Source organism: Giraffa tippelskirchi, chromosome 7 (assembly GCF_054371585.1).
Source record: "Giraffa tippelskirchi isolate mGirTip1 chromosome 7, T2T-mGirTip1v1.2.pri, whole genome shotgun sequence".
Taxonomy (NCBI): domain Eukaryota; kingdom Metazoa; phylum Chordata; class Mammalia; order Artiodactyla; family Giraffidae; genus Giraffa; species Giraffa tippelskirchi.
In genome coordinates this window covers 50,253,197-50,276,599 of record NC_137281.1, presented here as the reverse complement: position 1 = coordinate 50,276,599, position 23,403 = coordinate 50,253,197, and the positions used below count along the sequence as shown (strand labels likewise).

Below are 23,403 nucleotides of genomic sequence, written 5' to 3'. Positions count from 1 at the left end.
GAAAAAAAAAAACCCAACACACTGAGGGGGAAGTTCCTAACATTTAAAATAGTATCATTACCATATTCCACAACCGTTGAGGAGAACTCCACCTTCAAAGCCAGGTGGGAACAGCCAGGGCATGGGGCCTTTTCAAAAGGTTTCTTTTCCAGTCTGTCGCCCAGATGCTTCTTCCCGCAGAGCAAAACCACCAGCAGAAGCAGCCAGATGTTGACAAGCTTCATGGTCGTAAGTGAATATGGTCATAAAATCGCATAAACTCAAATCGCACTTTTTTCTTCCTGGGTTATAAGTTAATTTTTGTTTCAGCTAAAAGCTGAAACATTACTGATCCGCCATTTTACAGTCTTGTCCAACGTAAATAAAAGTTAAATTTCATGGCCTCTTGTGGCTTGGCCTGAAATGAGGCTTTCATTTCTTTCTTCGTTTCTTCTCCATCTTGGGCCTCAGGCTTCGCTCACTCCGGCCCAGACCCCTGAGTCCTACACTCCATGTGCACCACAGAACCAAAGTCCAGTGGGGATGAGCGATCACTCTGTGAGCCAGTCTACAAAACAAAGCAAGCACACAGGGACATGAGCAGCGCACCGACAGAGCCACAGAGGTTTCATGATCTCTGCAATTTAGGTAAGAGGGTCTAAAAGACACACCAGCTAAAAGACAAAACAAATGCATGATGCAACCATGAAATATCTATGAGCTCATTTTAATTTAGTTACTCCTCACTCCTTACAAGGGGAAAAGAAAGTTTTAAGACAGCTTCAAAAATAAAATAGGATAAAATAAATGAGAAAAATGGAGAAAAACAAGTATAACAAATAGCCCCCGGAATACTAAGCACAATAGCCCTGAGCTAATGAATGGGAGTCTCGACTCTTTGCTCAAGCTCCTTCCCTTTGCCTCAATTTCAGATTCTGTCTTTTCCTATCATTTGCGTTTCTTTATCTCCAGGGCGCTGCCCCAATCAGCACTTTAATTCCGCATATGTATTTAATTCCCCATGTGCACTGTTAGTCCCTCAGCGTGTTGGACTCTTTGCAACCCCAGGCTCCTCTGTCTATGGGATTCTCCAGGCAAGAATACTGGAGTGGGTTGCCAATTAAATTCCACCAGTTTTTCAAGTAAAAGCTTGGTACACATCCTTTTCTTTCTACTGCAAAATTAACACCTAAGAACAGACTAATTTCCATACAATTCATGTGCCTACCACCCTCTAAGACACACTGTGCTCTGAAATTACTCAAACTACACTTTTTCAGGTTTTGAAATATTTTCTGCCAATTCTATGAAGAGAACATGGAAGAGTTTTTATTGTCAGTATTTTACCTGAAGCCTCAACTTAAAGACTTTCAACCTGCTGAATGTGTTGCAAAATCAGATTATCTCTTTACTGGATGTGGTATGAGAGGACGGACAGCTGGTGAGGTAAAAGCTGTTGCCAGAGAAAAATGTGATTTGAGTATTAAATTGCATGTGAGCACAAATACCTTTCAAAATATCTGAATGGCAAGGAAAAGGGTATTCTTCACAGTGAAGAATAGAGCAGCAGTTAAAAAACAAAAAACACAGGCTGTAGCACGTCCAGAAAAATACATTGCACAGATCACATCAGAAACATAAATAACCCAGCAGGGGGAAAGCAGAGAAATGAGACAGTCCTTCCTTCCATTGCTACTTGTTTCTAAGGAGAAAACATTCAGGACAAGGAGTCAGCCCCTTCTTGAGAGAGGTGTGTCAAGGTGTTACTAAACCCACTCTTCCGGCAGAAACTGGTACCTGAGACTAACAAGGGGTTTGTGGTTTCTCGGACTGTTCAAGTGTGCTTCTGTAGGAAAGCACTGATAAACAGAAAACGGTGATAAAAACAGGTAAGCGGTTGAGTATCTAAACAATCTTTGAAATAATAATTAGGACATTCATCATTATAATGACAAATGATATGAAGAGCAGGCCTATCTCAAACTGGAAACCAAGGTTGGTGGAACAGAGTTAATCAGATAGAAATGAAATATTAAAAGATATTTCCATAGCAACACAGAGAACAATGAGAATGTCAATCATATAAACAAATTAAAAACAATGACCAGAAGAGAAAGGTGGAAGAAAAGCAACAGGGGACACCAACAGCCACCCCAACCTGTTTTAGAGGAAGCCACCTGGGAGTGAGCCCCAAGTTTCTGTTCATATTTGGTGCTCGCAGCAATGAGGTATCACAGAATACAATTACCTGAAGCGTACACCTGACTTATCAAATTATAGGTCAAAGAAGAGAAAGCTAATCACAGTGACAAGGGCTCGCATGGTATAGGAAATGAACTTATGGTGAAAAAACAATTAAAAAATAAAATACAAATAGAATGCTACAGAATCTATGACACATTTGGACTGGATACCACACAAATATTATTAGCGAGCCACCTAGTGAGCAAATGTTACACTCAGTAAGTTGAGTTACATCAATTTTCATTAAACCTGTTCCAAAATAATTCACACACAGGTAAAGACAATGAACTTAGAAGTCAGCCTGTGGGGAGAGATGGGGTGATGCTCTCTTACAACTGAGGCAGTGCCCACGCCATCACGGGGGTCGCAAGACCAGCCACCAGCTCTAGACCTCTGCGGCCCTGGCCTGTTTGCTTTAAAGATACAGGGCCCTACTCCTCCGTGGGGCTCTGAGGGCACCCCTCACCATGTCCACGATGGCTCCTTCCACTCACTCCCCAGTGCAGACCTGGAGAGCATGTTCCCCAGGCCAGGTTCACCATCTAGTACCAAACACATATGCAGCAACAAGCATAGAGAATGGAAACACAGACACTTACACAGACACACAGGAAGGGAAAAACACTTTTTATAAAAACAACAGGCTGAGGACAAGAAGGTAGGTGTTGGTGGGAGAGCCTCAGCAGCCCAGCCTGTGTGGAGTGATGGAGACTGGGGGCGGTGAGGCCCCTGGCGAGGGGCATCAGAATCTGAGTGAGGGGTCAGAAGTGACAGAGGACACTGACTGGGTCAAATAAATATTTTGTAGAGATTGGGAGGCAGCTTTCTCACTGTCAGAGAAGGAAGTCTCAAACATGAAGGGAAATACTGGAATGAGCCATGCAGGACGGCAATGGAAATACTGGTGTGAATGCAAGGTTTTCAACAGACAGATGTAGAAACATACGCTCGCACCAACACATGGACATGTATTTCCTAGCTCTGTCTGCACAAAGAACATGGGGAGAGCAATATACTCATAGGAGGGAACCCCCTCACCCCACTAGTGCCCAGCACTGGTTTTCTAAACCCTATTCTCCACTGAAAGAAACCAGGCTCCTTAGAGAGAGAGTAAGTTTCAGGCTGGGGCAGGGTAAAAAGAGACAAATCTGAACATCTGTGCCAAAGAGTAAGAAGGGCTCAGAATGGTGGGGAGGGTCACAGGAACACAGGGGCCTGCTGGGATCTGAGCATCAAAGTAAATGGTGAGAGTAACAGATCTTGACCCATTGAATACAAAAGGAAAACATGAGTCCACCATGGCATACACACAGAAAAGAAACTGAAGTGTGAAGAGGATTAAGCTATTTACATGATCTCAGAATGCCTCCGTTCAACAAAATCCTGATTTACAAAAGGAAGCAGAGTAATGCTAGGATGGAGACGCCTCATCAAGTTTATCCAGAGATGGGACAAACAGACCTGGGTCCACCAGGCAGACGTGGTGGAAGAGCCTGGCATCTCCGGAGGGGTTCCTGCCAGAGACACACAACTTGAATCAGGTCATGAGGAAACATCAGGACCCAAACTGAGGGACATCTTTCAGAATCACTGACCTGCAACCTCCGTAAGTACTGAGGTAATGAAAACCAAGGAACGGCTGAGATTAGGCTCCCGACTGAAGGCAACTCAAGACTCTGAACCGGATCCCTTTGCTGTGAGGATGTTACTGGAACGAACTGGCAAAACCTGCATGGGACCAGCCTGTGATGAGATAGCAGTGGAGTATCATGACTAACTGCTGGACTCCGAAGGCTGTGCCGTGGTTATGGAAGAAGGTCCTTGCTCACAGGAAATGCCCGCTACAGTATCTGGGGATCAAGGGCATCAGGTCTGCAGCTTACTTACAAATGCAGAGAAAAAAGGGCTTGTACTATTCTTCCACCCTTTCTGGTGGGTTGAAATGGTTTCCAAAATATGCAAAAAAAAAAAAAAAAGGTCCTATATTTAGTCTCAGTTGCTAGGACTGCCCTCAGGAGGGTAGGAGTATGAATTTGAAAATGTAGGGGAGGACTGGAGGCAACTTTAAGCCTCTTGTAGACTCGGTGCGCACAACCAGACCATGGACCTTGTCAAACAGATTTACAGCCATCAGCTGTCACACAGAATGACACCTGACCATCCCAAGGGATGTGCTGAGCTACTCAAAGGGAAACTAAAAGTATTTCTCATTCTGAAGAATTAAGGAACTGAGATAGTAAACAGCTGCCAGAATTAACCCCAGTGTCTCTATAATTTACATCATAAAAATCAAGCAACATTTTGACAGACAAAACTGAGACAGCCAGATAAAATGAAATCAAGTTTAAGAATTCAACCTGAATATTTTCCTAGTTTGCTAGCGAATGTAAAAAACTCTTATGACCTTTTAGAGTTGAAATTTGTCAATACATGAATGTAAAAAACTTTTAGCCTGATAAATTCAGTAATAACAACAATGAACACATACCGAGCACTCAGCATGTGGCAGACACTATCCTAATAACGTGCATGTATTAACTCACTTAATCCTCACAACAATCTGTCCCTACCCCACAAGAAAACTGAGGCCCAGGCTGGCTCAGCACTGCCTGGAGTCACTGGGCCTCTGAGTAGGGAAGCTGGGCTGGGAAAGTGGGTGGTCTGGCTCCAGAGGCCATACTCTTAAGAGGAAGGTTACCCGGCTTTCCTAAAATCCACAGAAGCATGAATCTGAGAGCACACAATTTATGTCCAAGGCTTTTAACTGGGAAAAATCAGAGACCACCTAAAATGCAACAAAGAACTAGCTAAATAATTCATGTACATTATGGAAATGCAATACAGCAATTTAAAATTAGGCTCCTTGGGAAGGCTGAATAATGGTTCCCAAACGATGTCCACATTCTTATCCGCAGAACTTATGAATGTTACTTTATACGGCTGAAAGGACTCAGCAGGTGTAACTAAAAGGATGTTCTGATGGGGAGAGCAACCTGGATGGTCCATTTGGGTCCAGTGTAATGACAAGAGTCTTAATAAGAGGAAGGCAGGGGAGTGATGATGTGAGCGTGAGGCTGAAGTGATACTAGAAGGAGGTCAGGCACCAAAGACTGCAGGTGCCTCTGGATGCTGGAAAAAGGTTGGAAACACATGCTTCCTGGAACTTCCAGAAGGAATGAAGCTTGACACCTTGACTTTGGCCCAGTGAGATTGACCTCAGACTTCTGACCTCCAAAACTGCAAGACAACAAATCTGTGTTGTTTTAAGCCAACAAGTGTGTAGAAATTTGTTACAGCAGCCCCAGGAAACTAACATATTTCCCAGAGAATATGGGGGACGTGCTAATGAAATAGTAAGTAAAACAGTTAATGCGATCCAAATTTTCATTTTTAAATATTTATCTATACGCACCAGGGAAAAAGAACATGAAAAAAGATAACTTTATGCAATAAAACTTGCACAGTCAAAATATGTTAAAAATGTAATTTCAATTATACACATAGCAGAGCTTAAAAGAGATCTGCATGTGTGCATGCTAAAACACTTCAGTCACGTCTGACTCTCTGAGACCCCATGGGCTGTAGACCACCAGGCTCTTCTGTCCATGGGATTCTCCAGGCAAAAATACTAGAGTGGGTTGCCATGTCCTCCTCCAGAAAAGGAATCTATTTCCTTGGATTTGTTTTCAAAAATCTCTCTGACTACCTTCTAACTTAAGGTTATGCTTTCAGCTAGTTCATTCTAAACAGCTTCGTCATCTGTAATATCACTTACTTACAGGGCCTGGTTAGGGTTGTCTCTGGATCCACTAACTGTTGACTGGATTTAACTTCTACAAATTTTTTATGTAGAAGGCCTGGTTATTTTTCCATACAAAGGTACACCCTAAAAGATGGTATTTACAACATTATGGATTTTCCATAAGTAAGTATAATTATGTCTCCAATACAGGTACAATCAAAAAATACTTGACATTAAATACTAAATGTAAAATACAAAGCTCAAATAGCTCAAATAATACAATAATAGGAATAAGATTTAATGAGATGTGTATAAGAGGGAGACAAAGCAGAGGAAATGTATTACTTGGGCAGGCAACAGTTAGCATTCCTTATAGCCCAGAATCTTCTATTTTGCATTATAAAACAGTGTCACTAGGATTATGATTCTAGGTATAGCTAAAGTACACAAATTTCTTTGCAAATAATTAAAGAACACAAGTCAGGGAAATGACTTTTATCACCCAATAGTTGTCTAATTAGGAAGATGTGCCTTGCTTTTTAATGACCCTTTACAGATCCAGAGAAAATTGTTTAGGTCACAAAAGGGTACCATTCAGTTCAATCAAAATTTGGCTGTAAAAATACCAGTTTTATAACTAATTGCACGCTTGACTGTATTACCATTGTCTAATAGGCTAACATTTGAGAGATGCCAGACCACACTATCTTAAAGGTGTATTCTTAAGCCTGATTGAACCATTCATTCTGGCACATTCGCCCATCAGTAGGTTTAATAGAGGGAAATTCAGCCCCGCAAGTCAAGAACACCAAAGTCAAGAGTCATGATCCACACTGTTTTTACTGTCTGCTCTTTCACAGAGGCTGCTGCTGTCTCCTCATTCTCTTCACCCTCCCACCATCCAGGACTTTCCACATTTTAAACTCATTCCTTAAGCAACCTTAGGCAAAAAGACATCCTCAATATTAATAAACCAAGTGAACAGATTTCTGTAGCAGGTCAAAACTGATTAGGCCACAGGGAGGAGGAAATCAGTCTCAAGCTGACTCAGACCATACACTGAGAGACCAAGGTCCATCTCCCGTTCTTAATATTTCAAGTCATCAAGGGCTGGAGTTGCCAAATTCTTCCAATAAAATATAAGCAGTATCGCAACTCTCTCCTGATGTAAAGAGGCAGATGTAAATACACCACCCCCTACTCCACTTAAAGCACTGCACCAGGAGCCACATGCAGTCTATTGGGCCTCCGGCCTCTAGTTACTGGCACTTACTGTGGCTGCCACACAAATGAAAGAGACAGCAGGCAGGGCAAGAACCATCTCCCACCAGACTGACAGACAAGGTAATCACATAACATGAGTAGGATGCGAAAGGGATAATAAAACCTCCTGACTCTTCAGAAGGGCGCCTGCAACATCCCATGGGGCCCGAGGAGCTTCTAAGGCTCTGCAAGCACTAGACTAGAAATGCTTTATTCACAGACACAACCAACTCTTGATTGTAAGAATACTTATGGGCCAGGGTCCCACTTGGCCATCCCAGGAGTCTCCCTCCCCACCTCTAACAAAAAGGGCTCTAGCCATCTGCTTCATACATAGCAACAAAAGCATGATCTGCAAGAAGTGTCCTGCATGAATGGACAAACAAAATGTGTTACATGCAAACAGTGGAGTAAAAAGTGTGCTGTAAAAAGGAATGAAGTATTGAGGGAAAGGGTAAACTAGGAGTTGAGGATTATCAGATACACACCATATGGGGGTTTCCCATATATATGGGGGTTTCCCTGATGGCTCAGATGGTAAAGAATCTGCCTGCAATGCAGGAGACACGGGGCAGGAGACCCAGGTTCAATCCCTGGGTCAGGAAGATCCCTTGGAGAAGGGAATCGCAACCCACTCCAGTACTCTCGCCTGGATAATTCTAAGCAAAGAGTGAAAGGGGTTGCAAAGATAAACAAGGATGAACTGTATAGCATGAGCTTCCCAGGTGGCACTACTGGTTAAGAACCTGCCTCCCAATGCAGAAGTTGTAAAGAGACATGGGTTTGATCCCTGGGTCAGGAAGATGCCCTGGAGGAGGGCATGGCAATCTACTCCAATATTCTTGCCTGGAGAATCCCGTGGACAGAGGAGGCTGATGGGCTACAGTTCATAGGATCGCACAGAGTCAGACACGACTGAAGCGACTTAGCACTGTATAGCACAGAGAACTATGTTCAGTATCTTGTAATAACCTACAGTGGAAAAGAATCTGAAAAAGAATATATATATGTATAAATGAATCACTTTTGCTGTGCACCGGAAATTAACACAACATTGTAAAGCAATTATACTTCAATTTTTTTTTTAAAGAAGGAATGACACACTGATACAGGGTACAAATTACATGAAGTTTAAAAACAGTATGCAAAGCAAACGAAGCCGGACACAATCATCACATATAACCCCATCTGAATACACAAAATATTCAAAAAAGACAAATCTAAGGAGACAGCAGATTAGTGGTCACCTGGAGCTGGAGTTAGAAATGGGCAGTGACTGCAAATGGGCACTGTGGGGGATCTTTTGGGGATGGAAGAAATGTTCTAAAACTGGATTATGATGATTGCACAACTGCAAATGTACGGGAAAAAAATGCTGAATACGCACACTTAAAAATAGTAATTTTAACCTTAATAAAGCACTCACGTTAAAAAAAAAAGTGTGTGTGTGTATGTAAAATGGGTGCTGCAGATTAAAAGTTGGGGGGGGGATCACTGTTCTCCAAACCCCTCATTTTTATACTTAGGCAAACTGAAACCATGAAGCGAGTCAAGGCTGCTTGACTTACCAGCACAGTCAAGACTAAAGGGCCAAAGGAAGCGAAATTCTCCAGTTTAACTCCGAGACCTGAGGCCACTCTCTCTTACTTGGAAGTGTCCTTCGGAATCTAAAGTAAATATTTAACTTAATCTGCATAGGCAAATAGGCCCAAAGTCTCAAGGGCGCTAACCCAGACAAGGGGTAAAACATCTTAAATGAACGTAAAGGAGACGATGTACAACAGTCTTAAGCAGCACGTGAAGCTCCTACAGGTCTGAGAGTCAACCAGAACCAGAACCTCCCCGACCCAAATGACCGTCGAGCTTTTTACCCGCATTTATGAAAAACCAAACACGGACGGGGCAGGAACCGAGGTCCCTTAAGATCCCACCGCAGGCTCCCCTCTGGGAAGCAGACCGAGAACCGCGGTCTGTTCCGAGGCTGAGGGCCCGGACCAGGCACACGGTGTGACTCCATCAAAGTTCACCTCAGATAAAGGAAGCGGGGAAGTGGACCGACCACCGAGGCGTGTCAACGCGCAAAGAAGGCCAGGCGGGGAAACCGGCCGGGAGCCCGGCTGGGGCGAGCGGCGGGACGGCGCGGCTCCCGCGGGCAAGCAAGCGGCGCACCCGCACGTCTCCAACGCTCGTCCTCCCGGCGCCCCCCACCGCCGCCCCGCACCGCCTGGTTCGCACCCACGCGGCTCCAGGGACGCAGGGAGGCCCCGCCGCCCCCGTCCGCGCAGACCCCCGCCCTCGGGGCCTCGAGCGCGGCGGGCAAGCCGGAGCGCGCGGGCGACCGGCAGGTCGGGAGGGCCGGCGGCTCTGGGAAGCGGACTTGCCTGACGTACCTGCGGCCGCCTCAGGCTCGGGTCCGCCGGGCCCGGGATAACGGCGCCTCCACCGCAAACACGCCTCGGGTCTCCATTCGGTGCTGTTTACTCCCAACTCTCGCGAGACTGCGCGATTAGGGCGGGGACACCGACGGCCGGGAACGCCGGACCCCACCGACCGTGCGTGCCCTGCGTGCGCGCGCTGGACGCCGAGGTCCCGAGGCTGGAGGGACCCCGGCCGGGAGGAAGGGTGGAGGTCTCGCGACGTTTGCGGCCCTGGGGCAGGGGCGGGGTCAGGTTGCTGGGACCTGGCTCGAGTCTGGGGAAAGGACTATTGGAGTGGACGGATGGGGGATTCGCAGCTCGGGGAACCTGTATGGCCCCAGCCGGGCGCGGCCATGCGGAGGACAGCCGTGGCGGAACAGCCAGTTAACGTTTGTATCCATCCAGTGCTCTCCTCCTGGGGCCTGTAGAGCCAGGTGCGGCGGCGCTCCCCCTGCAAACCTCTACCCGTTTAACTCTCGCTGCAGCTCGGATGCAGGCGAGTCAAGTGCTTACTCAAGGCCTAAGGGTGCGAGTCCTCGCCTGCCACCTTGACAGGCGAGAGCCCGGCCTCAAGTCGGGTCTGCTCTACTCTTAAGCCCTCCCAGCGTCGCCTGGACCACGGACGCCAAGCGGTGACCCGTTCTGAAGAAACAAGAATCAATGTACTAAACTCCCTAAAAGTGCGCCCCCCCCCCCAATCGTCTGGGTGATTGAGATACGAAAACCACCCACTTAATGTCTGAATGTTGAGCTGATCCACACTAGACATTGGGCACAACTAGGGGATGGAAGGGCTTTCCAGGTGGCGGCAGTGGTAAAGAATCTGCCTGCCAATGCAGGAGACACAGGTTCGATCCCTGGGTCGGGAAGATCCCCTGGAAAAGGAAATGACAACCTTGCCAGGAAAATTCCATGGAGAGATGAGCCTTGAGGGCTACAGTTCATGGAGTCAAAAAACAGTGGGACACAACTGAGCTGGCATGCAAGGGGTACTGAAAGCCTGTTTGATGTCATGCTGATAACAAATGATATGCTATGTTGTGAGATAAAACTGCTTGTATCTTGTTTGACCTTTCCACAGCACCTGGATAATGCCCCAATATTAGAAACTACAGCATTGCATATTTTAACACTATTTAACCAAACTGATATAATATAGTGGAGAAACATAGAATCACCTACTAGCTTTCTGTGATCTTAGGCAAATTGTACCTCAGCTCTCTGTAACTCACCTTCCTCACCCAAATGAGATATGAATACCTCCCTCATAGGATGAAGGTTAAATGAAGCATACACATACAGACTTTGACACATAACATATTCAATAAATGTGGTTGTACTAGACCAAGCCACACCTAATCAAGTTCTTCCCTACCTCCTGAGATCACATCAGTTAGGAACTTTCAGAGAACTCTTGACATTTATAAATCCAGAGCACTCCCCCTCTACTACCACAAAAGGGACTTGATCTTAAAATTAACTGAATTGTTCTAATCAGGGTTCTTTTACCAGCCCTTTAGGTCCCTATGCCATTGAATACAAAGCCCCACTGTTAGGAACAGAGGTAGGTTAGTGAATCGCAAACATCCTCATAATGTGATACTGAAGGGGAGGGGAACTTTGCAGCTCCTGAGAGCCCTAGAAATTGCAGGGGGCCTGGAGCGTGACAGGAGATGGCCTGGAAATTTACCAAGGGAGGCTGAGCGCCCCAGAATCCAGCTCTACCGGTTTTCCACCACTCCAGGTTCTGGTAACTCCCTAAACTAACACTTCATGTGTATAATAAAGCATTTGTAATCCCATGGGAAGGTAAATCTTTATTAAACCTGAATGCTATTTTAAAGAGTAACAGTCCAGAGATAGAGACACAGACTGATTTCAGACTGCACACAGTGTCAAGACTCGAGATGCCATTTAACCCAAATGTGCCAAGATTTTAAGTAACTGAGGTGAAAGCAAAACAAAGCAAAAAAGACTCCTCAGAAGAGCTATCGCTACTCACAGTCTCCCTTTTTCTTCCCACTCCTTGAACTTGCTACAGTATTCCATCCCCACCGCTCAACGAAAAATGGATCATGGCAAAACCACCAGTGATCTCCATATCACCCACGTCAAGGAATAAAAATTTTATTCAACCTATTGGGAGAATGAGAGCAAAAAATCAACTCCATAGTTTCAAAACTTGTGAGACATATGGCTATGCACGATATTCTGACTGAATTACCAGCTTTTAAAGAATTACTGTCACAGGTGTTCAGAGATTAATTTTTTGTAATTTTTAAATATTTGTTTCTATGGGGGGGGATGTTTCTCTCTTTCCAAAAATACGGACCAACACCTCTTCTAAAGGAAGCAGAAGCAACTGCTTTTATTGTTAAATTTTCAGGTCACAGGTTGTTTCAAAGGTGTATTTCCCACATCCTTAATAAGAAACCCCAGCTACAGTGGTCCAATTATGACTCTCAAATGCACACTGGGAAAGATGAAACCTAAGGAAGATTCTTGGTTTTCATCTTTCATGAACTTTGCACCGATCAGCATATTTACATATGTCCTGCCAAGAAGAGAATTTTAAAACATTACTGACATGGTTTACTTAGTCTCATCATGTAACAATGATCCAACATCTAATCTATAAATATAAGACACTGCTATACCACACCTTAAATATAAATATGGTATTTTTACATCACGTTGCTGCTTATTATACGTCAAAGTTCAAGTCAATGTGGCATGAAGTCAAGTTTTCTCTAGTCTTAATGACCATCAACTGTCAGGTGGGGAAATGTCAAATATGACAAAGGCTTCCAGCTAACGCCATCAAAATCGTCACTTCCGTGTCATATCACTGGTATGTGACTTTTCACACCTTCAGTTCCTCCTCTTGTGTGATGAAGGCCTGATCTGTAGACGGAAGAGCTTCTGAATTTAACCTCTGATCCTGAGTCCAAGTCAGATCTGGAAATACTAAGGCAATGTCACTGGCAAAACTGTGGGCATAACATAAAAGCATGCTCAGGCCTCCTCGTAATGGATATCAGCTCAGGAGTAAGCGATTCCATAAAAGTCCTGATTTCAATTAAATGGTTTCTGCGTCAGCACTGCAATATTAAACTCTGGATTGCAAATGTGCACATACTGTCATATTCGTCTTGTGATTTACAATTGTCAAAGCACTAGGTATGTGTTCTCAAAAATGTTTGGCTTCATAAGACCTGAACCAGAAAGATTACACAGTAGGGTTCAGTGCAAACCCATATAGTGGTGGTTATTGGGCATTAATTATCTTCACACCAATGAAAGTGTTCGCTGTAACATACAAATTTGTTACACGAACCAAGAACGAGCTTCTGATTTCAACAGATACAGTATGTCTTTTCACACACATAATTTGTCCATATTTTAACTATTATTCTATAAATACTTGATATTTATATCATTAATGCTACTGGAATGGAATAATATTACACAGAAAAGTGTTTCACAACCAGGTATAAGAAGTTCTAGAGGGCTAAACTTCAGTTATAAAATGGGTCATAGGCTGAGAAATCACTACTTATCCACAGTAACTATAAATAAGAGATCACTGAGGGTCAGTCATCACATGTCCAAATCTAGGAATGAATTAATTCCTTAGTAGACTTAAAAAAAAAAAAAAACAGAATGTTGTTAGGTGATATTATATATGGCAAACCTATAGCACAAAATTAGGTGGCCTTGTTTAGTATGAAAAAGAATAATGTAGAATTTTAATACCCCTTTGGGTGCCACATTAAAACATCTTGACGAGAAATCTTTTTTAAAGTAACCTACCAATAAATAAAGTTGTCCAGATGTACACAACATATGTACACACATGGTTCTCTAATTATCAGTTGAAGAGCAGCATTTCATACACAGAGAGCCAAACGACTAAAGCTACACAATACAGGTTTCCACTAATTATACCAGCAATCTTACCTAGAAAATAACACCTTTCAATAGTCTTTCCTGATGAACATTTGAAAACCAATGCTATAATTCATCTACTGACATAGACAATTTCCCTTAAGAAACATGTGAGACTGTAAGAGCTGACACGTCATATTTCAGTATCATATTACTGTAGCTCCTAGAACAACATAAATCACACAACTTCTGAAAATTTACAAAAAAAAAACATCAAATTTTAGGTTTCCTCCATCAGTTCTCGTGCCACAGTCAATATTTACTCTGTGCCCTCCGTGTGCGGCCCTCAAGGTTTTCCCACAGCACTCCTAAAAGGTTTGTGTTTGTTTTGCAAAGGATGAGTCAAAAGTATGCTAAATAATCAGTCATGAAAAAAATGCAGAAGATAAATTCCATGTGTTCCTCCAAATGTAGAATACTGCAGGCTCCCACAAGTCGGCCAAACTTCCCAACCATCATCTGGCTTCAAGCTTTGCAGGATAAGGCCTCCTTACGCAAAGAACGGTTGAGAATATTTGCTCCCCACACCCAGAGCCATTCAGGCATATACTGTGCGAAAAGAAACTAAAGATGAAAGAGAAAAGGATTACAAGGTTAGAATCCAAAGCCATCAACAAATTGCACAGATCAGCAATGATTTAAGCCAACAAACATCACCAATCACCTTAATTACAAAAGAGGAAAAAACCTTAGGTGATGCTACACTGAGCACCCGCTTTTGCACAAGACCCTATGCTAGACTCTCTGGGGAACAGAAATTGGATCACCACCCACTCACCCCTTCCTCTAAGTAGGCAGGACAGACCTACATGCAGTGATACGATTCCATCGTTACTCAGTGTGATATGAATAGAAAAGTCATGTATGAAAGAATTCCAAATCATCCCAGGAATAAAAGGCAGGTCAAACAGCAAAATGCATACATGGTTAGTACTGTGAGACAAAACTGGGGTTTGAGGGGCAGGGTGGAGCTTACTCTACTGACATTAAAACAACAGATTTCTTCTTCTAGATGTCATGCAGCTGGAACTTTCGAATGTTCTTAACATAATAAATCCACAGAAGAGGATTCAGTGACTGAACTGGAACCACTAAGGTCTGAGAATCAGAATTTACGATCCTCATCTTCCAGCATCAGGCTTCGATCAGATTCCCATGTATCTATCATTTGGGAGAGGTTTAGGATGCCTTAACCTTAATTACGAGGGCTGATCGCACACGGCTAGTTACCTGAATGGAATGGGACCAGTATCCTGTGGTCCTTTTTGAAATGCCGAGGGTAGAAACAGCATGATGTGCGTACACTTTTGGGGAAGGCACCAACCATGGGCACTTGTGCAGAAAGCTGCCAGGGGTGGCCACGTTGGTAGCCACGTAGAATGGGATTAAACTCTGTACAAAGATTCCTTTGGAAGCATATTCATACTGCAATGCTCTGCTGAAGTGGTCTAAATAAGCCTGTTAAATAAAACAGGAGGGGAAAAGACTGATTTTGCTGGGAACTCGAAAGAAATCAAGAGAAAAAAAAGACCTATGGTCATTTGGGGAAAAAAATACAGCATAAGGAAACATCAGCTGCTGACAAAGAACACAACAAACTAGACCAAACCATTGTGATAAATGTTTTCCTACGTGATGACTTCACTTTCCATCTGGGAACGGGTTACCTTAGATGCTGAGAACGCCGCCAGCTGGGGGGTGGGTTTGCAGCAGGAGCCAGAGGAGATGGTGACGATGGCCCCCTTCTTCCTCTCCACCATCCCTGGCAACACGATGTGGACCATGAGGCTGGCTGCAGCAATGTTCACGTTGACGATGTCCCAGAGCGTGTCCTCCGAGACCTGTGTGAAGTACTGCGGATAGGGGTAGAACACGCCCACATTATTCACCAGGATGCCAATGTCTCTGTCCTGCAAGGTTTCCCGGATCATGTTGTAGATCTCGCGGCCGCTGCTGAAGTCCGCGACTATGATGTCAGTCTCCACTTTGTAGGTGTCAGCTATGTCTTTAGCGACCATCTGCAGCTTCTCTTGGTTCCGGCTGATCAGGACAATGTTGAGCCCGCGGCTGGCCAGCTCCTCTGCGTAGGCCCTTCCAATCCCGTCCGTGGCACCTACAGGAAAAGCCGGGAAAGGGAACAAACTCGTTTCACGGTGCGACCCTTAAAATGGACTTTAAATACCCCATGTCTGGGTTTAATCAGAGAAGGATACACACTAGAAATAAACTCGGTTCTGTGAGTAACCAGTCAAGCACAAGGTGGAATCTGTAATACGAATGACACAAGCTAATCAAATGCTCGCCCAGATACTCTGACAGGTAGAGGAAGTGCTGCTTTACGTTCGCCAAGGTGACTGTGAGACACAGTGGGAGACTGTTCTCAAAGCATCATCTGGTCTCAGTGAGTATCAGGAGGTACTTTCCTAGGAGACAATGGTAAATGAAAATGAAATTTAAAAGAAGGAAGCATTTCTGAAAATGGTACCAGTTAGTAAGGACACTTTCAAAACAGAGAGCAAGAAGGAAAAGCAAGCAACAGGAAGGCGGGGCTGGATGTGGAATAGGAGGTGACAGAAAGAGGACAAAAATCACAGGGAAACACTTCTAAGATGAGCGGTGAGAAATGTGTACATAATCATAACAGAGGAAGTTTTATTTCTTTATCCCATGAAAACATGATTAAATTCAGTAAGTCCCTGAATGAAGCATCGAACTCAAAACACAGATCAAATGGGAAAGAGGACTTCGTTTTTAAATCAAGCAAGAAGTGAAATCTCATCTCTTACCACTCACAACTGCCCATCTTCCATACTGCTTGATCAGGTCCGCTCTGCTCACCAGGCGCGGGATGAAATGCAGCCTGATGAGGCTGTAGAAGTCACAGACGACGGTGATGCTTTTTCTGGCAGTGTACCAGGCTCCAACCAAGGCGAGGGCTTCCATGTAGCAGTTGCAGGACCTGGCGATTTCCCTGTACAAGAGGTAGAAGCTGTCGACGGCAGCCATGGCGGCCTGCAGGGGCAGGGAGCAAGAGAGGTGGTCTTTGCTTAGTAACTGCAAGGAACACACACAGTTTGGGTGAAGAAGGACGTTTGAGACATCAGGGCTTAACAATTTTGCATTCAAATAATGGTAACTGTTTAAATGCATGTAGCCCATGGATCCAGTTATGATATCATTACTTGACATCTGCAGCTTACAAAGTTCTTTCCATCCAAGAAGATTAGTCAACATGATTATCAAGAGTTACCAAATTCCTACTAAAATCCAGGCACTGAGCTAAATGTTATGGATACGGCGATAAACACAATATGCTCTGTGCCCTAAGGAGTTCTCAGGCACAGACTTTTTAATTCATGTAACAGCTGAGAGTAATGTTTATTTCTTTTATTGAATTTATTTATGCAAAACCGGCAGGCACAGAGGACCTACTATCCCTGTAGAGACAAATTACGAAAAATAGAGGCACTATTCAGACATAGCCTTGGCCTCAAAGGGGGCTTCCTGGTCACTCAGACAGTACAGAAACTGCCTGCAATGCAGGAGACCAGGGTTCAATCCATGGGTCAGGAAGATGCCCTGGACAAGAGAATGGCTACCCACTCCAGTGTGCTTGCCTGGAAAATCCCACGGATAGAGGAGCCTGGTGGGCTACAGCCCAACACTTCAGCCTCAAAGACCTTACAACTCACTTTGAGACAAAACTATGCTCTAATACCCTTTAACGTAAATTACATTATATATATATATATAACATATAACGTAAATAATATTCTCTTTAAAAAGAGATACTCCCCGAACCTGAAGACATGGTTTTCTGAAATGACAGTGGCTAAGGATGCTTCATCTGGCTGGCATCACTGGAATACCGTCATCCTTGCCTGGCCCTTTGTGTTTAGGGAAAGAAAACTCCAATATGACTCTTTTAAGTATCCACACAGCAAGCATCTTTACATGCCATGTACTGGGATGGACATTAAGGTTTCAAAGATGAAGCAAACGACTGTCTAGGAGGAGAGACTGACATCTTAACAAAACAACTTAAAATGCCATATGAACTGGTGTGTACGTGTGTGCGCCTGTGATCAGAGGCAGAGAAAGGCTGGGCACGACCAAGGCTAATGAACTTCCTTCTAGACTAGACCAGGGGAGTCACCGAGGGCTGAGCCGACCACGTGCTCTCTCTGAGGGTCAGGTATCAGAAAGATCAGAACAGACCACAGTTAAATTACAGGGAGCTCAGATATACACAAGCACAGGGGTATATAGCATTTATTAATATTATGTAAGAGAAAATAGATTTAAGCCAAAAACAAAATTTATATAAAATTTCTGGAAGTGGCCCCTCTCACAGAAATTTGTATAGGAAAAAAAAAAAATCCTGAAACTAAGACAAAAATCCCTGACAATAGCAGCAAAAATTGGCATAAGCTTGAGGAAGAATAAGTGAATTCCCTCCCACTCCACCGCAATGCAATTTGAGCTCAACCAAGGTCTGCAGAGTGAAGAAAACAAATTAACCTCTGGAATGGAACACGCTGTAAGAATGACACCACACTGGTAACAGGCGCATAAAATAACAAAAAACTACTGGATGTAAATACATGTGTGTGTGTGTTGAGTATGCATATGAGTGTGCAGGACAAATTACAAACCAACAAAACATACGAAAGAAACATGATAGAAAACTGAAGAAACAGGCAGTAGGATTCCTAAATGCCCCACAATGCACACATAACCCCTCAAACATTAAACTTTACATTCCTGTGCTGTGCTGTACTTAGTCGCTCAGCTGTGTCCGACACTTTGTAACCCTATGGACTGCAGCCACCTGGCCCCTCTGTCCATGGGATTTCCCAGGCAAGAATACTGGAGTGGGTTGTCATTCCCTCTTCCAGGGGATTGTCCCAATCCAGGGATTGAACCCACCGCTGCTGTACTGGCAGGTGGCTTCTTTACCACTGAGCCACCAGGGAAGCCCTCAGGGTCACAGTCCTCCACCTCAGAGGCGTCCCCTCCTCGTATGCTATGCACGAGTGCCTCTCAAAGCTTCCAGATGCTAGTGATGAGGCAGTGTCGGGTCACCTCCCCAAGGGTCCCCTGCCACACCGTGGCAGTACAGAGCCACACCCTGGGGGACAGGTGCTGGCTGCAAAGGCCCCTCCCGGTCACAGTGGCTGCTTCCTGGGACAGAGCTGATTCAAGATTCCCAGAGAAGTGACCAAAACACTAGCGCTTTACAAAGAAAAATATAAAAACTTGAGAATCCGAGTCCAACCATCCTAAGCTAGGAGTTCCTGAAATAATGCTTTTATAGTAGACATGTGCCATCTGTCACACTTACTCAAAGAGTAGGCCATGAGGAAAGTAAATGCAAAACATGATACTTGTATGCACCAGTACTTTTTGAACAAAATGTAATAAAGTTAGAAATAACACAACCATAAGCAAGAAAAAAAAACAACTAGATACTTGGAATATTAAATCTATTATTCAAAATAACAGGTGGGTATACGTCTAAGATGTTACAACAATGTCTTCAGTAAAACACTGGATGCCACATATCAAGGTCTAATAGATTGGAGCCAAAGAAATACTTGGGAAAAATGCATGGCAGGCGTGTCTGTAATAAGGTTCCAGCTAAAAGGAGGTCCCATGTGCCTTGGGGAATGACCTCATCCCAAGGGGAAGCTGTGTAAAGGGAACTTCAACCCCTCCTTGAACACCATTTTTCTCAAGAACGTGAGACAGAAAAACTCCAGAAAGGATGCCTGACTACGATAGAGTCCTCAGTCTCTCTGCCCGAGTCATTCTCCACCTGCAGTCTCCTCTTACCTCCTCTGCCAGCTCTGGGCCTCCAGGAGCTGCTCTGTCTTCTCTTCGGGACAAGCTGCAAGCAAAAACAAACAGCAAACACCTTTCCCTCACAGCTCAGCTGGGAAAACTTTACATAAAACTCAGACCAAAGGTTTTAAAAGTTAAGAGAAAGTAAAAATTCATGTGCCATGAATCCCAAACAGGCATTGAGGCTAAAGCTCCAACACTTTGGCCACCTGAGGCAAAGAGCCAACTCATTGGAAAAGACGCTGGGAAAGATTGAAGGCGGGAGGGGAAGGGGATGACAGAGGATGAGATGGTTGGATGGCTTCACCGACTCAATGGACATGAATTTGAACAAGCTCTGGGAGATGGTGAAGGACAGGGAAGCCTGGCGTGCTGCAGTCCATGGGGTCGCAAAGAGTCGGACACGACTGAGTGACTAAACAACAATTTAAGAAAATTGGAAAAACGTACACCAAAGTTGTCTATTATGCACAGGTCAAAGAATAAAAAAACACAGGGCCACACGACTCCACAAATCAAATCAGAGTCTTAGAAGACCCAATGCCTCCTCCCTGGTCACATCCCCTTCTGCCACCCTTGGGGTACTCACTCTCCCAAGTTCTGATGTAATCATTCCCTTGCTCTCTTCTTTTCTTTTGTAAACAGCTGTATACCACCCTACCACAGATTCTGAAATAACAGTACTCCGTTTTGCCTGGTTTTGCCCCTTACATAAGGAATCAAGCCCACATATCCTTTGGTGACTTGTTCTCTCACTCAGGGCTGTTTTCCAGTCCCAGGGACACCTCCGTAGCTGTGGGCCATCACTGCTGCACCATCTCATGGCACAGACACAATTCGTATGTCCAGTCTATTGCTGATGGGTTGTTCTTGTTGGCTTTGACTTTACAACTATGAACAGCGCTGCCGTGAACATTCTCATGCATGCTCACGAGTTTCTCAAAGGGACAGGCCTAAGAGTTGAACTCTTGGCCACAAGGCATCCATGTGTTCAACCAGATGCTGCCAAAGCGGCTGAGCCACTTTACATGCCCACCGGCAGCGAGTGTGAGCTCATGGTGCCTCCTCCTCTCAATGGCTGGTAACGTCCAACAGTTCACTTCCTGCCAAAGGCTGGCTGTGAAATGGGATCTCACCATCGTTTGCACTGGCATTTCCTGACTGTTAATAAGGCTGGCACTCCCTCCTGACGTTTATGTGCTGTTCGTGTTTTCTCATCTATGAAATGCCTGTTCCTAGCTTTTGATCTTACTTCTTTTCAAATCAACTTTTTAAAAAATTCAATTTTTTAAAATTGTATTTATTTATTTTGGCTGAGCCACACAGCGTGCTGAATCAAACCCAAGCCCCCTGCACTGGATGTGCAGAGTCTTAACCACTGCACCACCAGGGAAGTCCCCTTGTGACCTTCTTTCTATTGTGTTGTCTTCTTTTTCTTTCAGAGTTCTAAGTATTCTTTCTACATTCTAGATACTAGTTCTCTGTATGCTTTGTCTCTTTATATAAGTGCTTTTGATGAAATGAATGTCTTAGTATCAACACAGTCCAATTTATCAATCTTTTTCCTGCATGGGTTATGCTTGTTATGTCTCATTTCAGAAATCCCATCTTAGCCCCAGGTCAGAAAGATATTTTTCCATATTATTTTCCACATTTTTTTTTTTTTTTTTACAATTCCACTTTTCAGATTCAAGTCTTTAATCCTCCTGTGGCCTTGTGATGGTGTGAGGCTGGGGTCACATCCATCTCTATTGTTCCTCCCCAGACTCTAGCATGGGGCTAAGTATACAGTATCTATTTAACAAATAGAAGCAAATAATGCCTTGGGTTCAAAGCTCAAATTACACTCGGGGAGAAATAACTTGAGAAGCTTCTCCAACTTTGCATCAGCACTTTGATGAAGCTATTATGGTGTATCATGACATTTTGGAGTTTCCTTACTCCCTGTGCCAAGTTTCAGTATACCGCTAACATAAACTACATGGAGAGAGTCTAAACATGGGAGTTCTTGTCCAAGATCCGATACCTCTCAGTTTCAGGTCTCCACTTGTGCAGTGGGAATTAAAACCCTAACAGCATCCACTCCCAGGTACAGACCCAAAATAACTGGAGACTTAGGCTCACACAAAAACCAGTATGGCTGTGCTCATTAATCACTAGCTAAAAAGTGGAAACAACCCAAATGTCCAACAACAGATGAATGGGCAAACAAAATGTGGTCTGTCCACATGATGGAATATTATTCAGCAATGAAAAGAACGAAGTATGGATACATGTTATGATATGGACAAATCTCAAGATCAGTATGCTGAGCCAAAGAAGCCAGACACAAAAGGCCACTCATTTTATGACTCCAGGTACAGGAAATGACCAGAAAAGGCAAATCCAGAGACAGAAAGGAGATGAGGGCTGCCACAAGGCAGGAGGAGTGGGAAATGGGGAGTGACTGCCAACGAAGTGGGATTTCTTTGGGGAATGATGGGAATGTTCTGCAATTAAATAGTGGTGATGGTTGTGGACAGTGACCACGCTACTATGAACAGCACACGTTTAAATGGCTAAAATGGTGAATTTTGTTATGTGACTTTTATCTCAAAAAAAAAAATCTGCTGAAAAAAACAATTTGCTGAGCTCTATCTATGCCCGTGGAATATTACTGTAGTGATCACAACCACAGACTCCGAAAACAGACATCCTGGATTTGAACCCAGGCTCCCCATGTAAGAGTTGTGTGTCTTGGGTGAAGTTACTTCATTACTTCACCAGAGCTTTCCTTATATCACCTGCAAATATGGGGCTAATATTTCCTGCCTAAGATTATAATGAAAATTAAATCAGATCATATGTACGAAGCACTCAGAGTCTGGGAACATCAGCACTCAATAAACCTTGGCTATCAGCCACTATAATTTAATGTTCAATAATGTTAGTTATTGTCTATTTGCAGCGCTCAGGATTAAAATCTGGCTTTCTGCAAAAGACTCTGCTAAGTGCTTTCTTCCTATCATGGCACTTCTCTCATCAACCCTTCCAGGCAGAGTTGTAATCATGCCCAGTTTACAGACATGGAAACTGAGGCTTACCGTGGTACAGTGGCACAGCCAGGACTCTGCAGCTAAGAAGTGGGCGGTAGGAATTCAGATCAAGGTCTGTTAAAGTCCAGAGGCGTGCCTGGAGACCCCCACTCTGAGACCCCCAGGCGGGCATCCTGCTGACATCACCGAGCGGGCCGCTGGGTTGGGCTTCGCCGGGCTGCACGTTCCTTCGGAACAGCGACAGCCTCCCTGGTCCCCAGAACCCTTCCCCTCCAGCACCCGGCAGGGCCCAACAAACCACGGCCGCTGGAGAGCTGGTGGGGCCCTTTCTCCAAGAACGCCCTTATTCTGAATTACTTCTCATTCAGAACAAAGACGAAGACAACAACCCCACTCAGTCCGAGTCCTTTGGAAACGAGAATAAAGAAGCACAAATGGGTGCTTTTCAGAGCCTCGTGGGGAGCACCCGGGTCATGCCGGGGAAAGAGACGGGCCTGCGCTCGGGGTGGGTGGGGCCCCAGGTAGGCCGGGTCCCGGGGGAGGGGCGGGCCCAGAAGACGGGCTCCTCAAGGGTGCAACGCCTGGATGGAGTTGGGGAAGAGGCGCTTCGGGTGGACAGGCCAAGAAGGAGGGGTGCTGGGGGCGGGGGCCGCAGGGAAAGGAAGGACCACAGGGTCCGGGGGTCGCCGGTGTCTCGGCGCGGAGGGCACTGGTCCCGGGGGGCGTGGTGGGGCGCAGAGCGAGCAGCTGGACCGAACCCTGCCGGGCGCCGAGAGAGCCTAGGAGGGTCTGGGACCCGGGGATGCGCGTGGGGGGCGCGGTACCTGCAGAGATGGCGCGGCCTCTAAGCTGGTCCCGCCAAAGACGCTGGGCCGCCGCCCCTGTCACCGCCGCCGCAGCAGCTCCGCGGGCCGCACCCCCACGTGACCCG

The 23,403-nt window shown here is 44.9% G+C and overlaps 2 protein-coding genes across 17 annotated transcripts in view; both read right to left on the bottom strand.

Annotated features, from left to right (window-relative positions):
• The window catches only part of MBTPS1 (membrane bound transcription factor peptidase, site 1), a 45,314-nt gene extending 35,594 nt beyond the window's left edge, over window positions 1-9,720 (bottom strand). For 5 of the 10 annotated variants that reach the window (XM_081514007.1, XM_081514015.1, XM_081514006.1 and 2 more), the window contains exons 1-2: window positions 9,619-9,720; window positions 62-547 (exon numbers count right to left, since the gene is read on the bottom strand). In XM_081514007.1, coding sequence (XP_081370133.1) covers window positions 62-224 — 163 coding nt within the window. In that variant the 5' untranslated portion in view covers window positions 225-547; window positions 9,619-9,720. Of the gene's footprint in view, window positions 1-61; window positions 548-8,074; window positions 8,218-9,255 lie in introns of all 10 variants that reach the window. The other 5 variants (XM_081514009.1, XM_081514014.1, XM_081514010.1 and 2 more) reach the window with 4 other exon arrangements.
• Window positions 9,721-11,989: 2,269 nt separating this feature from the next.
• On the bottom strand, window positions 11,990-23,393 carry HSDL1 (hydroxysteroid dehydrogenase like 1). Of its 7 annotated transcripts, none has more exons than XM_081514038.1 (6): window positions 23,297-23,393; window positions 19,429-19,483; window positions 16,380-16,605; window positions 15,261-15,706; window positions 14,824-15,051; window positions 11,990-14,157 (listed from the first exon to the last, which is right to left on the bottom strand). In XM_081514038.1, exons 3-6 carry the CDS (start codon window positions 16,597-16,599, stop codon window positions 14,059-14,061), a joined length of 993 nt encoding a protein of 330 aa, XP_081370164.1. In that variant the 5' UTR covers window positions 16,600-16,605; window positions 19,429-19,483; window positions 23,297-23,393; the 3' UTR covers window positions 11,990-14,058. The 7 variants fall into 7 exon arrangements, with proteins under 7 accessions (XP_081370164.1, XP_081370166.1, XP_081370168.1 ...); XM_081514040.1 differs by having other exon boundaries at window positions 11,990-12,199; XM_081514042.1 differs by having other exon boundaries at window positions 16,380-16,564.
• Window positions 23,394-23,403: the final 10 nt, after the last annotated feature.

Excerpts from the sequence above, each read along its gene's own strand:
- HSDL1 (XM_081514038.1), bottom strand. The coding sequence starts at position 16,599 with ATGGCTGCCGTCGACAGCTTCTACCTCTTGTACAGGGAAATCGCCAGG. Across the intron at positions 15,707-16,379 it reads AAGATGGGCAGTTGTGAGTG|GTGCCACGGACGGGATTGGA; the intron begins GTAAGAGATGAG and ends CTTTTCCTGTAG. Across the intron at positions 15,052-15,260 it reads CGGCGTTCTCAGCATCTAAG|GCTTATTTAGACCACTTCAG; the intron begins GTAACCCGTTCC and ends TTTATTTAACAG.